Raw genomic sequence first — 21,638 nt, 5'->3', positions numbered from 1 at the left:
GCCACTCTAAACGATACCTTCTCAGAGCCTATTTTTTTCAGCTCCTTAGAGTTGGGTTATGACTTCAGGCATAAAAATGTGCTTCTATCTTTCTGCTGCAGAAGAACGTGTTTTACTAATCTTTCCTTGTGAGACAAATGACAAAGGAAAATGACCAATGTTCCTGGACCCTTAACACTTCTTTGCTAACTTGAGAAGTGCAATGAATAGAGGTTCTCAGGCATGATGACAAGCATGAAGAGGCTAAAAACAAAATACAGAAAGCCTTGCTTTCCAGCTTTGCTTGATTCCATTATTGACTTGACCTGCCATAACTGATCACCCATCCTCATTCAGCTTAATCATTATAATGTAACATGAGCCAAGAAGTTTCAGGCCAGCACCATACATCTTCTTCTTAGTCCGACATCTACATACATGTGTATATGCTGCATGTTTATTTTCATGTATGACATTCACACTTTATTTTCATTGCTGAATGTTCAATATATTATACCCCCTCCTCTTAGCTAGAGTCTGTTTCTTAAAGACCAGCTACTTGAAGTCTCTGTGTATCACCCACACTATCACAACACAAATTAGACAAAATAGATGCTTAATGGTGTAATTCGCTTTACAATGGCACTATTATTACAGCATTACTCTATTTTCATTATTACTGCATATTAGAATCAGCTTCCAACATGTTTGAGTGAAGAAATAAAACCACCTAATCACAGTGCCAATTAATTCTGTAAAAGTCATGCAGTATATCAAAACTAAAAACCTTTTCGGAGCATCCCAGAAAGACAGGATTCCACTCTTGAGTCATTTCTTCCAGCTTGCTCTGCCCCTACCTCGCTGTACTTTGACCTATCCTAGTCCAGTTACAAGTAAAGTCAATAAAAGACCCGTGGCAAGTTTAATTGATCTTCTAAGAAAGGATATTATAATCCATCAGCACTCCCTATCCTTGCGCTAACATGATTTTCCCAGGTTTACCCAAAACTATTGTGGTTCCAATAACCACTCTTTCTCACGCTGCTCTCTCATCAGCTCAAATACTGTAACAGCAGAGTAATTTTGAGCAGGTTGTGAGTCTCTGAGAGTATTGCTTGCAAAGTGCATGTAAATTATTAGATTACATTACAAGTGAACGACTCAGCAGTGGGTCACCACAGTGGAGCATTAATGTAGAACAAGTTGAATGGAGCCCTTGCAGACAGCCTTCTCCAATGGGATTTTTTGGCAGGGAGGAGAAAGTGAGTGAAGGAGAAGGGAGGGCCAGGAATGATAAGATGCTAGAACTGAGAGCACAGAGCATGGTGGGAAGGAGGGGTCTACCCCATCCTCGAACTGGGAGAATTAGTCGTGGGGGACCACAGGAATGATGGGGTTGTAGGGAGGGAGGAATGAGCAGTCACTTCTGGTTCAGCTCAAGGCATGAGAGGTAACATCAGGAAAGCCCAACAAGTGGTGGATGGGTTGAACTTAAGTGATCCGTCCTCCCTTGGCAGGACCCAGCCCAGGGTAACTGAACTGCGAGATGGGGGCTGGATCCAGTCCCAGAAATGGACCTGGAGGTAAGAGGAAAAACGTCAGAACCTCCACTGATGCCCTGAGACTCTTGCTTATTTCACAGAGCAGCCAATCAGCATCAAGGAGGGATGCTCCAAGCAATGGTGACTGGACCCAATAAAGAGAAGGGGATGGTGGTGAGAGGGCTTCACCACCCCTCACACCTGCTCCATCATTATTGCCACCATCCCAGGAGCTACTCTTAATATTTTCCAGGCTTCTTGCCAAGCCCTGAGTATTCATTTTTATCACACCTGGTCCTCCCAAGGTACATCTGCAGCATCCCCAATTTTCAGGTGAGGAAACAGACTGAGAGGTCAAACAGCACACCCAGCCTACGACCCAGGACTCTCTCACTCCAAGGAAGCTTCTAACAGCCAGATATATGTACTACTCTCCCAACATGGCCAGCCTCAGTCTGAGTTATTCAAGACTGGAGCAGGCCTGAGCGTGCCATGGAGGGGACTGGTGGATCCAGGAGAGTGGGAGGTGGGAAAAACAAGGGTCCAAAGCCCAAACCCAGTTGGAAGTACAAGCAAGTTAGAGATAAGTTTGTAGGGTTCAGAGGGCTGAGCTGGTCTCTTGAGAAACAAAGAACTCTGCACAGCAACATGGGAAAGATTGCTTGCACAGTTAATGAGCACCGTCTTTAATCAAAAACTGAGGATTAAAACATTTGTCCATGATCCCTGTCTTGGGGAAACCAAGCTTACATACAAAAAAAAAAAAAAAAAAAAAAAAAAAACAGTATAAGACAATGTAAAAGGAACTGGCAGAGGAAGAGTTACATGCTTGTTGCATGAGCAAGGCCTATGTGACTGACAACTATCAAAGGGAACTTGGGGACTTCAGGAAGGACAGGGTGGATCTTATTGTAGTTGAATTGATGGTAGGATTTCCCATAAGCAAAGACAGATGAGGATAGATTGGGTGAGGGACTGGAGGAGGGGAAGGCTGAAGGTACATGAAAGGTATAGAGGTGAAAAAAGTCAAGTTCAAGGTAAGAGGAGAACTGTTTGAAGCGTCTGGACCCAGTGGGTTACCCTACAAAAAGCCACCACTAGAACATAAGATTCAGGAAGGCAGGAACCTGGCCTCTCTTGTGTGCTACTTTATCCCCAGAGTCTAGCACAGTGCCTGGCACACAGTAAATATTGATTGAATGAAAAAAATATATACCACCCTTGGGCTCTTGCACACTGATGTATATTCAAAGCAAGGGGTGGGGATCCAAGTATTTATATTCTAAACCAGTCAAGGCAGATGCATATCTAAATGAAATAGGATATTAATGAGCATGTGCTAAAAGTGGCATAAAGATACTGTATGATTATAATAATAAGTATTTACATTATTTGTCCTCCCCTACTTCCTCCTTGGAATCATAATGAGTAACACCTGGAGCTCAACATCAGTTACTGTGGAAACACTTCCCTCCTCCCTCCCACTGCCAGGCCCCAGGCCCCTGAAGGACTGCTTCTACCCCATGCCCAGGATAGGGTTTTTCAGATTTGCAAGAAGCAGCTCATAAATAGATCAAGAAACCAATTTGATGGCTCATGACCTGTATTTTAAATAATAGCACAAAAATAATAGTGCACCACAGCTAAAGGGTAAATATTTTATAGCAAAAGTTTATTTCTCTTGCGTGTCTGTCTCTATGTGCAGATTCATGTGACTATGTGTATACTGGCTTACAATATCTATTTTTCTCATTGTGGACTGCAATATGAATGTTTCAAAGATATTACTCTAGAGGGTCAAGAAGTTCCAAAATTAGGACACTCCTTTTAATATTCAAGATGAATGACTCCAGTTTTCCTGGCTGAATGTGACTGTCGAAAGGTATTGCTCGCAGCTGGGCACAGTGGGGCACACCTGTAAACTCAGTGGCTCAGGAGTTCTGAGGCAGGAGGATCACAAGTTCAAAGCCAGCCTCAGAAACTTAGCAAGACCCTATCTCAAAATAAAAAATAAAAAGAGCATATGATGTGGCTCAATTGTTAAGTGCCCCTGGGTTCAATACCTGGAATCAAAAAAGAAAAAAAAAAAAAGGCATTGCTCTTTGCTCTTGGGCTGGTAAACTTGGACCAGTAACACACCAAGTTTGAAATGAGTTTCTTCATAGCATCCCCAGCTTCACAACACAGAAACAATGGTTTTTTGGGAAAAAAAGATTTATTTTTAGTAATACATACAAAATGCAGGAAACTCAAAAAATACAGAAAAGCAAAAAAAAAAAAAAAAAGAAAGAAACTCAGATAATCCCACCATCTGTAGATAACCACTTTATTATTTCATTGTTTTGAAATGTTAATTTATTGAGTCAAAGTTAATCTATTGATAGAATTATAAAATATCTCTTATCTATACATGTACACACACTGGAATTATTTTCACAAATATAATGTGATTCTCTGCACACTGTGATGAAAGGTGTTACTTTTCATTTAGCAACAGGTTGTAAACTTTTTATCCATTAAGAAGTACCTTCCCACTGCAATATGACTTTTAATGGCTTTGTAGTAGTCCATCCATAGTCTTGCTTTCACTCTCCCTATAAAAGGCACAGCAGCCTTCACCTTGAAGAAAGAAGCTGGCTGGAGAGACACTTAAACGCACAGGGTAAGATGCACAACTCCACAACCTGTGACTTCCTCTCTACTAAATCACAACATGAGACTCAAGAATTATTTTCACTATGCTTTAGAATGACATTACTGACATAGCTATAAGCTCACTGGCTAATTTTTAATAAATAATAGACACGTCCAATGGGATTTAAAAATCACAGTTACTGACAATGTTCCATTATTGATGCATAGCCAAAATGACTCTCACTACGTACTTTCATATATACATCTACTACCTAATTCCACATTAGTTTCTACACATACCTTAATACCCTCAAGGGGTTTCCTGGAGGAAAGGAAATTCTGAGAACCCTGGCACAGCACACAAGTGGAAGGAAGATTAGTTGAGAAAGTAGACCTGGAGTCCTGTCATACCCTTGCTATGGTTTTGGACATACCACTAGATGTCGGTGAGCTTTGGTTTAAATGGAGGGATGAGCTAGAGGGTTCTTAGGTCCCCTTCTGGGTCTAACACACCGTAGTCCAATAAAATAGAACCAGTGGCAATGAGTGAACCTCATATATCTAACATATATCCCCAATCTCAGATTAAAAAGCAAGTTTTAGCCAGGCATGGTGGTGCACGCCTATAATCCCAGTGGCTCAGGAGACTGAAACAGGTGCACCAAAAAGCCAGCCTCAGAAACTTAGTAAGGCCCTAAGCAATTTAGCGAGACCCTGTCTCAAAATAAAAAATAAAAAGGGGTGGTGATGTGGTTCAGTGGTTAAGCACCCTTGGGTTCAATCCCTGGTACCCCCCACAAAAAGAAAGAAAGAAAGAAAGAAAAAGCAAGCTCTAGAACATTTAAGAACCCATCAATTCTCCTAGTGACTCTCTGTGGGGAGAAAGTTGTAGAACCTCAGTAATCTTTGGCTGTGTCCCTCCCACTAAGAAACTTGACAATTTCTGGGTCAACAGGCTGATCTATAGAAACTGCCCTGGTTCCTACTCCCCCGACCCCACGCTCCTCCGAGGTAGGTAAGGAGTGCCAGAGATGGCAAGAGCCACACCAGCAGTTTCACACCTGTCAGCATCAGTCAAGTAATCAGGTCACTAACAGAGAAATCATTTTTTATTATCAAATTATTTCATTTGCCTTTGCTTTCCCAGTGCTTCATCACCTGGACAATTGAGAGTTATGGGCAGTCCACCCTCCCAGCTGCCCCGTCCTTTCAGATATAATATCCCTGTCACACAAATGTTCCCAGGAGTGAACGCTGTATTGTCACGTGGGCTTTTCATCTTCCACTGGTTTTATAACTGGAAAGTGAAAATGAAAAGCAACGCAGTTTATTGAAGAGGTTTTAGGCTTGCTAAATATACACATTTCCTCTGTGATTGGATGTTGAAAATCCATTAATTTCCACAGTCACTCCTCGCCGTGACTGGCATCGATCACATGGGTTGACATAAGCCTCTTTGCTTCTGGAAGGGCAGAATCACATCTGGTTGCCTTTTACTCCATCTCTGTCCATTTCTTCAGGTCTCTTGAAAACTAATTGGAAGAGTCAATAAACACGCCCACCAATTCCTTCACCATCCCGGTAAGCAGATCAGCGTGCCCTTCAACCTGTTCTTGCTGTTTTTCCAAGTATTCCCTTACCTGCCTTTGTCAATTGGCATTCTCGACAAGTTCGTCATAACTTCTCAAAAGTGTCAACTTTCCTCTTTTCATTGCCCTTGTTAAAGATAATTTAAAATTAGAAAGTCACATTCCCAGCCATTTCAGAGTCAATGCTAATTTCATTTTCTTTTGTACAGAAGTCTCTTTACCCTCTAGAGATCCCCTGCCTTCATCCACGGGCCCCCCCGCTCCCCAGCCCCAAACAGGCCTTCTTAATCTCTGTGTACACTACTCCCTTCCCCTGACACCACTCTTATCTTTCCCCCAAATACTTCACCCGGTGAGACACACTTTAGCTGTGGTTCTCCTTCCTTCACTCCACTTCGGAGGGAAATGTCTGTGTCTAGAGATTGTAAAGTCACCTTCAGGAAAGAAGCATACAGTGGGCTGTCAATTAATCAGGATGAGACAGGAAAAATTATATCACGTGCAGCCTGGTGTCTCAGCATCTACATTCACGTTTGGGGGATCAAAAGGATTTCTCCCACACAACCTCAAATTCTTAGTTATACCTTTTGTTTGGTTCTAACTGCTTCCCCAACTAACAGCACCATAGTTAATAGTGTGGAATACACTATTAACATACCTCATTATAGAGTCAAATGTTGCTCTATCATTTTTCCCCTTCTCTGGAAATTTCATCTTTATTCTTTCCAACCTGTCTGTTTATCCTCGGTAGCATTCTTCGCCTATAAATGATTTTATATTCTCTAATTTTTAATCCCACTTGTAGACTGACATATAGATTTTGAGCCTGTTTCTTTCCCCCTGTTAAGCACAGACCCAAATGTCGCCATTCTTGTCACGTGTACAATTCCATCAAGTTTCAGAGTGTCATTTATACACAATTTTATTTCTTCTTACTCCTTTCACACACACCTACCACTTACATACAGCAACTTCACTACATTCATATTTCATAAACTTCATCAGTATTCAGCCAAATCCTCCCCGAAAGTAAGCTAGGTATTTTTAACAGTGCATTGCCTCTTGCGCTGGCTTGAGGATCCAATACCAAGTGGCACATTTTCCTGCACCCCAAATGAGTTCACCTATTACGGTCTGTGCATACATGCAGAAACTCCCTAATTGTTTCAGAAAACTTGAAGATAGTTCATGATGGAAATGCCAACACCCGTTAACATGAAGATATTCAAGGCTAGGGATTGTCAATCCCCTATACCATAATACTTCCTATTCTTTCCCAAGCTTTGATGGAGTTTCAGAGAAAACACACCTGCTGATATAGAAACTCTCCCTGGGACAGCCTGGAGTCCTCTGCCATGTTTTAAGGTACATGAAACCTGAACCCTCAGCATCAATGGGCACTGCACAAGGCTCTCCAACCAGCCAGCAGGGCCCCAGTTCAGTAGATAAGCCAATCACCAAGAACCCACAATGCCATGCCACTGTTAATGTGCCATAGCATGTAATGTGGGAAGACAGTTCACAATGATGACATGTCAGTTAAAGCCATAAAAATCTGTTAGGGGGAAAAAAAACTGTTCTTCCATGAACACAAGGGAATTGTTACCTGTAATTCCTTTTAGCATCAGTATGTAAGAGCTGAAGCAAAAGCCAGCTCTGCCTGAAAGATAAGCTGTGCTACACCCATTCCTCACCACACCCTATTTCACCCTATTTCTGTAGACAATTTGATGTCTTTGTTCCAACAACAATGACAACAACAACAAATAATAGTCAGTTGTTACTGACTAAAAAGAACACCAAGACTCCCAAGCTGAATTCCCTACACTGTGACATCCAAGATATAAGCACATACTATCCTTAGGTCAAGTGAGACGAGCCCAAGGAAGCCAGCCTCTGACCGTGGTATGGCTCCAAGGATGCTTTCCATGTAGGTGGTGCCAACTGAAGCCCAGGCCTGAACTTGGAAGTAGAGCTTCCTTCTGCACAATCTAAAGGTTCTTTACGACATTCTTAAAGTTCTTCCTTCTAACCTTCGAGCTTTCTAACACTCGGGACTCATGAGCCCCTTTGCCAAAGATACCTCTTTAACCTACCTAAGGAAGAGGTAAAATTAGCTGGCATTTCTGTCCACCATTACATAGAGGGAACATTACATGATGTTATGGTAATATAGTAAATATATAACTTATTGTAAGTGTTAAGAGCCTTCCTGAATATTTAAGAATTATTTTGCATCTCCTATAACTCTAGAGAAAGAATTAAGAAGACTAGATGCTAGATGGAATTTTCCTATATATTGAAAACCTCAATTAACCAGAATCAACTAATGAAATTTCTAATTTGCTGCTTGCAACTTAGAAAACAAGGGAAGCAAATAACAAAACATTCCTGCTGAGGATTTAACAAAAAGAAAAGAAAAAAAGAAAACAATTTTCATGCTGGGATCAAGACAGATTAGTCCAGTCTCTGACACTGTCTCCATTTATAGTTCTGTAATGTACAATCAGAATTCATACTCAGAACAGTGACCCTGTGGCACCATAAGATTCTCAAGCCTCAAGGAAAGATTCAATTATATCCTCAATGTTCTTTCTAGGGTAGGAAAGGGGATCGGTACACTTTAAAAAACATTCAATAAGGAAAAGAGAAAAAAAAAACCATTTCAGATTAATCTACTGTTAGTCAGAAAAAAATCAATTCATCAGTAATGCCTTGGTACCCTTACAGAAAAATCATGGTTTACTGAATATTAATCAACACTTGAATGCTGATTATTTGGGATTTTTAAAGCATTAATTCAAAATGTTACAATTTTATTTTTTAGCAACCTACAAAGATGGGTGAAAAATTTAACAGCTTAATTCCAAAGTAACCCTTTCTATTGTGAATTAGCTACAAAAGGTAAATGTAAGAAAGTGATGGGGGGAGAGGAAAAGAGAAAGAGCAGACTATTCCTGAAACCAAGGAATACAATCTCCACATTCAGAAAGGATTGTACATTCTAAGTTAGTGTTTGCTCCAACCACTGAAGGCCTTTCAAAAGGACTTTTTGCTCTGGAGGAATTTATCACTAATCTGGGATCAATGGGTTAGGAGTCTCCATGAGGGAATGGATGATGCTGACCTCAAAGTCCCTGTACATGGTTCATGGAAGACAAAGAGGGTGGGCAGCAGATATCCTATTAGGATATATAATTATAACCCCCCCACACACACACCATACACACACAGGGCAGTTACATGACATCTCTTTTCCCAGATGCCTGAAATGCAATTAGGTGTTTTTGCTTTCTCAGATGCAGAAGTACGTACAAAAACTTAAAATAATAATAATAATTCATCAAGTGGACTAGGAAGATGGAGGGGAAAGGGAAAGTACTCTCAAAAAAAGTAGCCCAGAGAGTTCACACCACACCAAGAGAATTTTCAATAACACCCAACTCAATCTGTCCTGCTAACATTACACTACAAGTTCCTACAGGGGGGGAAAACAACCACAACAAGGAATCTGGAGAAAAAGTACATCTTAACTCAGAAGTGACAAGAAGATTGGCCAAGGGCTGGTCTTACTGGCATTCCAAAGATCAGGTCCATAGAGTATTCAGTTTGCTTCCAAAGAGATTCAGCTGTCATCAAACTCCTCAGACCACTGTCATCACAAGGCCTGGCTATCACGGTTCCCATTCTCAGGCCTCCTTGTGTCCCACTTCAGGAGTCTATGTGGAACGAGGGGCCATGTGCTGTGTGCTCCCACCTCTGCTGCCCCAAACACACAAGCAGAAGGGTCTCATTCTGAGGGGGCATCAGTGCAGGCTTCATCCAAGCTTCAGTTTCAGAAACAGAGACATTTTCTAAAGTCAAGGGCTCCACATCATGCCTGTAGGTTTTGGAAAATTCCAGCAGGTGACTAACATAAAAAGAGTCTGCTATAAATGTTTTAGCCACTCAAGACTTGAATTCTAGATTAATAATTCAATTCTTTTTTTAAGAAAGAAGGGGGGGGAGCAACAGAAAAGGTTATCATAACTATCATGAAATACATTTTCTAAAATTATTCTATTACATTTTTAAAGCGTATAATTATAAATGTTTTTATGAGCAATTTACCGGAAAATTAAAGTCCCTCGTTTTAAGAAATAATCACTTCGTCCCTGTGGCAAAGGATTTCCTCCCAGTCAGGAGCACTTTCAAACTATAGGGCTTCATTTATTCACTGTAGAGAAGTCAGATTCATGCCGGAAAAGTTGATCTGAGAATCCATCTCTAGAAAGGGTGCTAACTTGCTAAGGGAGAGAACCTACTAGAAAGTGATTCACCTGAGATTAAAGGGAAGAGAGGAGGGGACATACTTTCAGTGTCAAGGAGTTTTGTGGTTCTAGAAGTCCTCAGGGCTACAAATAAATTGTAGGCCCTGTTAACTGATTTTAAGTCAATCTAAGCCAATCTTCCAGGGGTTCGATCTCAACCCAACCGAGCTTTTTTTTCAATGTTAATCCCATCTTTTGGCTTCGATTTTTCCCTTAGGTCAGCTTGCTCTAAAAGCCTTCAACCTTCTGCACTGGTGTTGCAAACCCAGTGCATGGAATCCAGCCCTGTGAGGATAACTTTACTGAAGTAAAATATGTAAGCTTCCGGCATGCATATAATAACGAGATTCTGAAAAAGGGTTTTTTTAACAACAGTTATGTCACAACGCTCATGGCTCCCTGAAGTCTCTGAAAGCCTTGTTAAATTAAAGATTCGCTGTGGTTTTTTTCCGCTTCATTCTTACTTCCCATGTTGCCTCTTGCCTGTCTTTTTTTTCTGGTTTTCATTGTGCTGTAAAGATGGGACTGAATGACACCAGCCATCATTAATACCACCTAGAAAACGGAAGAGTTTCATTAAAACTGCTAAGGTTCCCTGCAGTTGTAAGGATGGGGGGGAGGTCATCTTTCAGATTATAAAGTCACACATCTGATTTTGGAAGCTCAGGTGCTAAAGGTACACAGCCCATTCACACTTGAATTCCCAGGAGGTAGGAATTCAGCAATAGCCTCAAGTCTATCTAGGTAATGTCTCATGAGGTCACCTCAATGTCATGAGAATCCAGACCACATTCTCTGTGGACTTCAAACACTCACTGGCTAGAGGCTAACCGCTATCTTTTTAGGCAGCATCTCCCAAGTCAGAAAGCTTCTCATTTTCCCCAATGCAAAGAACTCCACTCAACCCTCCTTAAGGTTGAAAATGCTAATTATAAGGTGATGATGTTTGCTTTTCCTTTGAGTCGTGTGCCTTTATGTTTTAAGTATTTAAGAGGCGTAATCACCTAGTGTGTAGGTTAATTTCTTTCCGATATTGTAATTTATGCAACATTAATACTGGATGCCAGCTCCAATTTTCTTACTGCTTACACTCTGGAAGCAGACTTGCATATTCTGCCAACTCCATTACATCATCTGAAAACCCAAACATTTCCCATTTTCAAATCACTCTCAACTACCAGGCATACTTACACATTCTCTCTTTTTCTCCCAGCTCACACACAAAGATTGGTACCCCTGAGGAGCAGACGCTACATCTGAGGTTAAAGTCTGCAAATGCACATAATTTCTGGAAGCTATTACTACTGCTGTGTTAGCTAAAGGATGCCTCCATCTCTGACCTTCCTTTTTCCATTCAGACTGTTATATAACCTAGTGCCTGCGTGCAGGATGTGAGTTGAGTGTTTGGGCCTTACCTCCCCCCTCCCACTAAATCTCCTAAGAGCCATGGCCAGGGATGGACAGAATGGGGGGGGGGCTCTAAGAGGAAAGGGGATATAGGTCAGCAGGTCAGCTGCATAAGATGCATCCTACTCCTAGTTTATCCCTCTCCCCTTTGTGCTGAGCCTAGGTGGTATTGAATGCCCCGGCGTTATATAATTTGCAAGAACAGCAAGTTACGGATTTGCTAGTCGGTTCTGCAGCTTGCCACCCTTATCTCTTGCAAGAACACCTTCTGGCAAGAATGACACCTGAAGATGCTAATAACATACCGGAGGGGGGAGGGGCTGAAAAGGGGGGGGGTGATAACACAAACCAGAAATTAGTGCCGCTTCCTATATACTATGCTCCCCCTTCTTAAAAAGAGAGAGAGGAAAAAAAGCCTCAGAAACACATGAAGGGGATTTTCTCCAGTGTTTCTGATTAACCCTGTTACATAACCCGCTCGCATTCCAAATCCACCGTCTCAGGGTCTAAATATACTCTTTGCAGCCAAAAGCTCTCCGCACACAAACTCACCGATCTAGCTGCAGGTCCGGCCCACAGCCCTCATCCCCTTTCCTTTCGCCCCAGCCTTACTGCCCCCCTCTAGCTCAAACCGCAGTTCGGCGTGGTCACTCTTCAGAAATCGCCTTTAATTAAATGTTTTTCGCGTGTGTCATCCTGATGGCTTTTACTGTACTCGAATTCCGTGAATGGGAAAGCGCCCGGACAGGGGGTGTGGCTAAGGTGGGGCGGGGGGGGGGGGATAACTGTAAAACAGCCAGCACATGATCAGCCATATTCCTACCTCCAACTCTAACATCGAAGAGGAAGGGAGCGGCTCCCAGGGCCGGGTTCGCCTTTCCCCAGCCCTCCCCATTCACCGCCTGAAGCCCAGTGGCTAGAGGAGGGGGCGCGCTGGGCCGGTGCCCAAGCCGGGGTTGGAGAGATCCTCTCTGTCCCCAACCCCGGGCAGCTCCCGCTAGCCCGCTTCCTCCGGAGTGACAGGCGTGATTTATACATTATTTACAACAGTAATTAAAGCCGTAGCTTCCTCCTGCTCTTTGAAAACTCCAGGCGCATTCAAATAAATAATCCCCCATACCCGAGGGGGGTAAGAAAAAAATCCCACATCAGGTTCAAACACCTTTAAGAAAGAGAGAGAGAGTAAGCTTTGCTCAACAACCTACTTTAACTAGGAAAACGCCAGGAGGGACATCGGAGCCCGCCCCCCAGCCCCCATACACACTCCAAACACCAAAATGAAGTGTACAAATCTCCCAAAGAGGGGAAAAATCGCTCTCACTACCCAACCAGCATTCAACTTGCACTGACCAGCCCCAGGTTATTGAAGAAACACTAGGAATCTCAGAAAGGGAAGGATTCCCAAGGCAGAAATAAGTTTGGGTGCCTATCGAGCTTTCTTGCTCTGCTTGTTTTCTTTGTAGCGGCTGACTCCGACTGCGCGTGGAGTGCCCCACCGGACCGCCGCCCTAGGTGCGCTGGCGCGCACACGCCCCTGCCAGCCGGGGCGCCGGGCTCCGAACCCGGGTCTGAAAACTTGCGCATCTCCCCTCGCCGCTCCCGCAACACAACTTGGCTAGCACCTCGCGCGCCCGCACCCTGTTTCTTCTGGCCTTTCCTCCAAAGCCCAAATCCATCGCCGTACTCCAAGAGAGGGTGCCCGCGTCGCCCCCAGACCCCGGAGCGCCCCCTCTCCATAACCCCCGGGGCTTCCCCGGTTACTCACTCCTTCCACCCCCCAAGCTCTGCGGGGGACCGAAAACACACCCCCGACTCCAGCAGCTGGGGCCGAAACTGTCAAAAGGGGAAAAGGTAAAGGAGGAGGAGGGTGGCCATAAGCAGATATATTTTTTTTCCTTCTTAAAAGGACACTGCCGCTTTAAAAGTTTCTTTCCCGGGCCCCCACTCCTTGATTCTCCGTATTTTGGGGAGCGTATTTCATTTCGGCAACGCGGCTTTCCTCCTGTCTTTGCAGAAAAATCAAAGCCAGGGGTTGGGTCCGCCGGCTGTCAACCCTCCCGCCGCCTCCCCCGCCCCCCTCTCCTCCCGCAAGCCGAGAACGGGCTGCAAAAGTTTGCAACATTTCTGGGGGGCGGAGGGGGGAGGGGCGAGGGGGTGCTCCGGGCTTCGGGCGCAGCTGCAGGCTCGTGCTCTGCCGCGGGACCCCGCGCCCTGGGCGCCCGCTCCCGGCCGCCCCCCGCTCCGCGCCCGGGCTCCGCCGCCCCCTCCCCAGCCCCTCTCCAGCCTCCTACCTCTGCTGGTGCTGGAATAGCTCTGTCTGCGCACCGCGGCGGGCGGCTCACTCTTGCGGGCGGATTCCTGGTTCAGCGGGGTCTCCCTGGAGCCGGCGGCCGCGTCCGCGCCGCTGCTGCCCGGCTCGCTGGCGGCGGGGTCGGGGGCTGCCGGAGCTGACTCCATGTTTTTTCCCAATGTAGAGATCGCTGGAGATGGCGAGCTCCGAGACTCCCTCTATCTTCTGTTTTCAGAGCAACTCTATGGTACCAAAAAAAAAAAAAAAAAAAAAGGGAGAAGGAGACCGGCGAGAGCAGGAGGGAGAGAGCAGGCGGCGGCGGGCGGGCGAGCGAGAGCGCGAGGGAGCGCGCGGAGTGTCTAGGTGGACGTGTGTGTGCGCCCGAGAGGGGATAGGAGGCGGGTCTGGCCACAGGCAGCGCTAGCGAGAGCTTCTCCAGCCGGCCCCCACACCCACATTCCCCACCCTCCAGACCCCAGACCGAGAGCCACAGACCGGCTGCCAATTTAGGGAGGTGGGGAAAAGAGGGGAGGAGGAGGGGAGTTCCTCCTGCGCCCCAATCTTCCTGTCTCCTCAACCCAGGGACAGAAATTAAAATCGGCGAGATGAATCTGTGTCTACTTTTGAGACTCTATCGGGAACAGAACTCATCCCCATCCACAGCCAGCCTGGGAGGAGACAAATGCGGTTATCCACGTTGAGAAATCTCAGGTAGCTCCCTGCCAGCCCTATCCAGGGCTGAGTGGAAACTAAGAAAGAATTAGAACTGGACTAACACCCCAAAGAAGGAGGAGAATGGAGGACGTGGCACTTTTTACTTTGAAACGGGACAGTCAGTGGGTTTCCAATCTTGGTTGGATACGTATGTGTGCCTGAAACAGATTTTGTGAATCTAGTATCGCCATCGACAGCTAATTTCTGGTGTGGTTGAAAGAGGTCGCTTTCAGCTCCTTTGCTGTTTCTTCAGCGAGGAATCCAGAAGCCAGCCGTTTGGCAGGGCACTTTTTACTGAAGAAAACTTTGGCCTGTTTGTTGGATGACTGTCTAAATTGCAGAAAATATGCCACACTGCATCTAACTCCTGCGTGGCCGCTGATTGTGATTCCCACTGGTACTTTTGCTGTTAAGTGTAGTCTTGCCATAAAAGATTGATATACTGGCGTGGTATTCATAATGTCTGGATGATAGAATTAAGATACTCCTAATAAGTCACATAATTGAAAGCATTATTCTAAGAACTCCTTCATTTGAAACAACCCATCTTCTAGTGGATGCTTAAAACCTAAAATTACATCAATGTAACCTTCATCCCAAACTACAGTATAAAGGAACAATACAAATTGAATGGATGGAAATATTCAAGTGGTAGTATCTTGATATCTCTATCTCAATATCAATCCACCATTTTCTTTTGCCTGCAGACACTGATGAAATCAGTCCATTTTTAACATACACCCCCATCTTCCTTTCAGAAGGCTCAAAAATTTTGACAATAAAAATATTATTATATACCAGAAGGTGGCATAAATATGTGTTTAAGGAGGTGGGGTGGGGGAGAGAATTGGGGAACATTGTGCATTTGCTAACTTTCTAGTTTGGAAAAAAAATGTTTTTTAAAAAATAAGGGGGTTAAAATCTTGTTAGATAATAGCTTAAGAGGAACTTCTATATGCCAAATTTCACACATGGTTGAAGTTACTGTTACTGACCTTGATCTGATTTCATACACAATGCTCTTTGCCATGGTCTGTGTATTAATCAGCAAACCTGTGGTCCACTCTTTGGGGTGATGTAAATGAGATGTGAACAGTTCTGATACCTTAATCCAGTCTCTGCAAGGATCCCTGGCTTTAGCCTGTCTGTTGGCGCCTACACACAATGCCATGATTGTCTCCTCTATCCCAAATCAGATGTGTGAGTTTCCCCATACATCAAAGAACAGATTTCCAGAGTAGCCTTCACATCATTTACCATTGGTTAGCCTGTTAATAATGTTCTTGTTGATATTGACCTAACTGGTCACACTTGACTTTTCTAAGTAAACAAATATATCAAGTGAACAGTTTAATCAACAATTTCCTCTGGGACAGTGAGCATGTTAAACTATATTAACTGCATTGTATTTTTAAAGAATACTTAGAAACATACTTTCGAATTAAATTTCACCAATAATTCTATGTAGAATGCAAATAGCTCAAAAAGTAACCCTGGCTTCCTTTTAAGTACCAGTAGCAACTTGTTAATATTTTTTGGTTAAATCTGCTCCCCTGGTCATTCAAGCGGTGCTTTTACTTTTCTAATTTAACTAAGGTGGGATTTAGTCACCCTGGATAGATCTCCCAGAAAAGCAGCTCTACTGACCTTAACCAGTTAAGATAAGCTTTATATTCTTTTCAGAGAGAGGTCCCAGCTCCAAAAAACATTTCTCCTCACTCTCTAAGACAATTACTGCTTCTGCAATTTAAAACAATTGGGAACTCAAGTGCTTTCCCCAAGGGAAAAATAAAAGTGAGTTAGATACATTCCTTGACTGTCAATCATTGTTACTAAAGTGTAAATTTCCTGGATTGGGGAAGCATTTCAAACCTGAAAAGCACAGTGATTGGGTTTATATTTCTTTCCTTCCCTCCTGCCCCTTTCCTGATTACTAATTAGGGCTTTCCAATTTTCCAAATATTTGGAGAGATGGGAGCCTTTCTTAGATGTGCTCATTGACAAAGGGCAACAATGTTTGCTCAAAATGGTTATTTTACCTTGCAGTGAGTTCTCAGACAGGCAAAGGCTTTGAAAAATTGTGCTTTGTAGAAGAGATAAGCCTAAATCCAGGTTTTTGCTTCTCTTCTTTTTCTCTCCAGCCCTACAAGGACCCTACCTACCTCCTTGTGCAATCCCAGGCTCCCCTCCTGATGATAGCCCTACATTTCTCTTACTCTAAAAGTAATTACTGGGAGTCCGTGTCTCTGTCCCTCTCTCTCCCCCGCCCCTAGTTCTCCCTGTCCTAATGTACTTGCCATGTTCTATAAATTCTACTTCTATGACACCTGCCCTCTCCTGTGTTCATTCAATTCAAGCCACTATTGCTCACCTGAACTATTGCAGTGACTTTCCAAATAACTGGCCTTCAGTCTTATAACCATTCTAATCCATGCGAGATAGCACTGCTGAGTAAATTACCCTGAACTACAGCTCTCATTTCCCACCATGTCATTCCCCTGCTTACAAGACTTTAATGTCTCCCCATTGCCTATCCAATTAACTACTAACTAGTCAACACGGTATTAAAGGCTCTACCTCACTTAACGCCGTACTCCTACACCAAGACTGGCGACTCAATCTCATCTTGGGGAGGAGCGCCTAAGGTTAGTTGGAAAGGTGTGGGCTGTGATTCATTAAGCTGTCTCCTATGGATGGAAGCAGTATGACACTACTGCCATTAGTCTGAGTTTGCCAAACTGCCTTTTATACTTACATAATCCCTTTAATACACATGTAGTTGTCTGGTCACACCACATGCTATGCTGGTCCCTCCTATTCCTCCTCCCCCTCCTTCTTCTGTATGATCTCTAGGATATAGATAATTGTCAGTGCCACTTCTCAGACCTCAGTGACCTTCCTGTCTTCTCTGTTTACTGAAACTAACTTTTTTTTCAAAATTCATTCTCTATGACAACTCCTCTATGAAGACTTCCTTGATTCCCTCCCCCCCAAACCAAATATTTGAATTTAGTGCTTTACACCCCTCTCAAAACACTGGATATGCTCCTTCTAACTTTTGCTATGGTTGTTCGAACATTTGCCTTATCCTCCATAGACACTATGTCCTTACACATAGTAGGCAGTCATTAGTGTTAGTGGATTAGGGGTAGGAGGGCTGATAAACTAATCATAAAATAGCATGTCCACACAGTGATTCCATTACACAACAAGAATCAAAACCTAAGCATTTCAACTTTCAATCACTTGAAATAAGCTTTTCCTTCCTGGATAAAAGATTAGTTGACATGTATGGGCTGTTAAAATTTATATATGCAAAAAAAGTTGACAGTTATTTTCTTGCATTTCTTGGAGAGAGAGAAGGGAAATGATGGAAATATATAGTTGAATTTCCTTGGGAGTGTAGAGCTTTCTACAACATGCATGAGAACAAAGAAGACAGAAAATTCAAACTGGGTGCCCAGACAACAAGTTTCCTTTCTTTCAAGAAAGCAGCAAGAAGCTGATGCTGGGCCACATGCTGAAAATAGAAGAAACTCCAATGAAAATGCAGCACATCTCTTGGGCTCCGAAGGGCTGCATCTTGCCCCAACCAGGAAAGCTAAGTGTCAGAAGAATGCTTCATCAAAATCAGAAGGAATGGTGTACATTGAAGACCTCACGGTAACAGGAGAGCCAGCTTACCAGACACCAAGAGGGAAAGAGGGATGTGAAAGCAAGTAGTGTCCACCCTGGATGATCCACTCCACCCATCCACTCACCCATACAGGTGAGGACACTAAAATGCATAGAAGTGACTTACATTGTCAGTTCAACATGTACTCAATATAAAATTAATTAATGCCACTCAATTAATCAGAGGCATTAATTAATTTTATATTGAGTACATGTTGAACTGACAATGGTTCAGATATGTGGAGTTAAACAAAATACATTATTTGACTTGATTTCATCTCTTTTTTTTAAAAAAAACATCTTGCTATTAGAAAATTAAAAAAAATACATGGTTTACATTGTGTATCTAGTGGACCATGCTAGTGTAGAAACTCTCTGGCACATGGTCGGTATTCTAACAATTTAACAGGAGTATTTGTTGAGGCTTCGTTTGAGACGCCCCTGGGTCAAGAGTTAAATATCCATCTTGTCATTTCGCAAAATCTTAATTATGCTTCTGCTGTATGTTAGGTGACAAGGAAAACAGACAAAGTATTGTTTCTTATAGGGAAGGTAAGATGTGCACACTAAAACCAAGCAGCCTACCATGCTTGTCTTAGAATCATTCAGGAATGTGGTTTAAACTTCCCTTAAGACCTCCATAAAACAATTAATAATCTTCCTCAGGCAATGTACCAGAAAGGACCCGGTCCTGTTCCCTTTGATAACTTCTGGAACTAGAGCTATGGCCTTCAAGAAAAGAGAGGAATTTGATGACATATTACCTTTGCTCCTTTGTCAAAGATCAGTTGATTTTATTTTTGTGCATCTATTTCCTTTCTGTTCTGTCTCATCAATCTATGTGTCTATTCTTTTACAAATACTACACTGTCTTGATTACCATAACTTGGAACTAGATTTTAAATTTTAATTTCAATTAACTTAATGTTAAATAGCCACATGTGGCTGGCTAATGGTCACTATGTTTAACAAAGCAGATCATTCATTTTAAGTTTTATTCATTTGATCATCTGAATAACCCATAGATATTAATTCATATATTTTAGATTCTATAAATATTTATTTTATTCCTGTCACAAGAAAGACACTGTTGTGGATTCTAAGATAAATCAGGTAGATCATATATCCTCTATGAGGACCTAAGACCTGTCCGTTAGTACCTGAACTGTAAGTTATGGAACATCAAATGTCATGGAATGAGTTCTGGTAAAGGGCCTCAGAAGAAGCCAATTATCCCTGTTGGAGAAATCAAGGAAACTTCTTTGAAAAGGAGATATTTCTCCAGCTTTCATTGGAGTCTGGACTAAAGGTACAAATTTGGGAAGTGGTTATGGAGTACATGAGGTGTTTATAAAAGGAATTGAGGTTGCCAGCTGTCTGTATTCTCCAGGTGGACCTTTTCTTAGTGTTGTACAGGAACGATTTCCATTTAGGAAATACATGAGAATCCCCCCTCCCATTGATGGTTTTCAAAGTGCATTCCCCTGACCAGTGGTATCAGCATCACCTGGGGACTTGTTAGATATGCAAATTCTCAAGTCTCAACTAGACTTAGAAACTCCAGGGTTAGCAATCTGTGTTGTAACAAGCCATCCTGGTGATTCTGATGCATGCTCCAATTTGAGGATCATAGTCCTAGATTCAAGTCCACATGATTTATAAAAGCACAAAATGTGGACACTATAAACTCTGAAAGAGAACTCTTCTAATGAGAGAAAAAAAAATCATGCTTGTAAATTTAACCATGTTTTGACATATAACTGCAGCACATTCCAGAATCCCCAGCACCATGGAAACAACCTACTAGAACTAGTTGTATCTATCTATGCCTCACCATTTTGGTGGTAGTTACACTGGTTACAAAGAGAGGGCTCCCCCCCCACACACACACAGTTCTTCTGGAAAAACTTGGATATAGATTAAATTTGAAAATTAAAGAAAAGAAGGAAAAAAAAAAGTGCTGTCATACTAGCCTGGGGCACTAATGAGTCAGAACGCCAGTTCTGCCCTGGTGAAGACAGATATTTAGATGGTGGCCCAGTGTGAAACTGAGTAAGAAATCAGCAGGAAATATTTTCTACTTAACAGATCAGAGGGTGACAAGGACAGTAGCACTGTTCCAAAAAGCAAGATCATGGTAGATATTATGGGTCAAATTTTCCTCCCCAAAAAGTTGTGACTTGTAGCATTCTCATGCCACAAAAAGTGTTCATTTACTTAAAATGTGGATGATAAGTTCATTAGATAATTTCTTTCTATTTTAGGTATATTAATTACCTTTAAAAAAAATGATGCCTACCAAATTACCCCCAAATTCACTTGCTTACAGTAATAAGCACATTCTCTTGTCTGTGAGCAGGCTAGAGTTTACTGGGCCTGGCTGCAGGAATTGATCAGGCTTGGTTCTGCTCTACATGTCTCCCATTCTTCTTGGATTGTGGTTGACTGGAACATAGTCATTATAGCTAAAAAAGCACGTGCATAAGAAAGTAAGCTACCCTCCAAGCATAGGTCAAATTTGGGCATACATATTTTTACTAACATCTCAATGGTCAAAATAAGTCATGTGGCCAAATCCAAAGTCAAAAGGGTGGACAGATATCTTCTTCCTAGCAAGAGACCACTGCAAGGGTGGGAATGCACAGCATTAGACAAGAGATTGAACAATTGAGGTCAATCATTTAATCACCTAGGATGGCTTATCTCCAGGTCAGAGGTTCTCAAGCTTGACTGCACACTGGAATCACCTGGGAAGCTTTAGAAAGTGCTGATGCCTGGGTTCCACCCCCAGCGATTCTGGTTTAATTGGTTTGGGGTACAGCTCAGGCTGGATGTAGTAAAAGCTCCCCAGGCAATTCTAATGAGCAGCCAAGTCTGAGAATCACTGTTGTTCAACAAACTGCTGTTGATTAAACAAAGATATTTTTGACCACTGCTTTGGGAGGACCCTTTCTTATTCATTTTGGATCTCCTCATCCTTTAAGACCTTTTACAATTAAAACACATTACTGTGTCAGATGCAATTTCAGTTCCCTCCAGTGAGCAACCTCAGGTCAGATTCACAAAGAGGTGTTGTAAAAGAGTTTCTTAGCATTGAATTATAATGAATTGATGATTTTTTGCAATGTATCTATTGTTAAAGTGAAAATATTAATGTGGGTGTGTTGTTAGCTGTCTACACCGGAGAAGCTATGTAGGAGTAGAAAGAATCCTGCTGTATTGTTGGAAGGTGAGATCTGTCTTCTGAAGGTACAGGGCACTTACACAGATCAAGCATTTTATTTATTATTTTGCATTTTGCTTATTTTTATATATTTTGTATGTATGTATCTTGGGAATGATTTCCTCTGTGGGGGGGCATTCAAATTTCTAGGTAATTCATATAAGTTATAAATGACCACAAAACTGTATAACTGTTTTTGAGGACCATATGAAGAACTCTTCTAAAGTGGTGGTTTTTTGCCATGTATTTTGGAAAAGAGATATCTGGGGCTTATTA

The 21,638-nt window shown here is 42.6% G+C and overlaps 1 protein-coding gene and 2 long non-coding RNA genes across 5 annotated transcripts in view; 1 reads left to right on the top strand and 2 right to left on the bottom strand.

The window, feature by feature from the left end:
* The window catches only part of Rora (RAR related orphan receptor A), a 671,520-nt gene extending 657,371 nt beyond the window's left edge, over positions 1–14,149 (bottom strand). Inside the window, exon 1 of the mRNA XM_078049529.1 lies at positions 13,752–14,149. Coding sequence (XP_077905655.1) covers positions 13,752–13,917 — 166 coding nt within the window. The 5' untranslated portion in view covers positions 13,918–14,149. The remainder of the gene's footprint in view (positions 1–13,751) is intronic.
* LOC120886866 (uncharacterized) lies at positions 5,246–13,687 on the bottom strand. 3 transcript variants are annotated; one of them, XR_013438756.1, is made up of 3 exons: positions 12,284–13,687; positions 9,854–10,608; positions 5,246–9,623 (listed from the first exon to the last, which is right to left on the bottom strand). It is a non-coding gene; the product is annotated as an uncharacterized LOC120886866 (long non-coding RNA). The 3 variants fall into 3 exon arrangements; XR_013438755.1 differs by lacking the exon at positions 12,284–13,687 and adding an exon at positions 12,013–12,252; XR_013438754.1 differs by lacking the exon at positions 12,284–13,687 and having other exon boundaries at positions 9,854–12,006.
* On the top strand, positions 13,918–15,267 carry LOC120886868 (uncharacterized). Its single transcript, XR_005730000.2, has 2 exons — positions 13,918–13,997; positions 14,333–15,267. It is a non-coding gene; the product is annotated as an uncharacterized LOC120886868 (long non-coding RNA).
* The last annotated feature ends 6,371 nt before the right edge of the window (positions 15,268–21,638 follow it).

Source organism: Ictidomys tridecemlineatus, chromosome 5, assembly GCF_052094955.1.
Source record: "Ictidomys tridecemlineatus isolate mIctTri1 chromosome 5, mIctTri1.hap1, whole genome shotgun sequence".
In the NCBI taxonomy this organism is placed as follows: Eukaryota; Metazoa; Chordata; class Mammalia; order Rodentia; family Sciuridae; genus Ictidomys; species Ictidomys tridecemlineatus.
The sequence above is the reverse complement of the archived record's forward strand: the minus strand, read 5'-3'. Positions and strand labels throughout refer to the sequence as shown.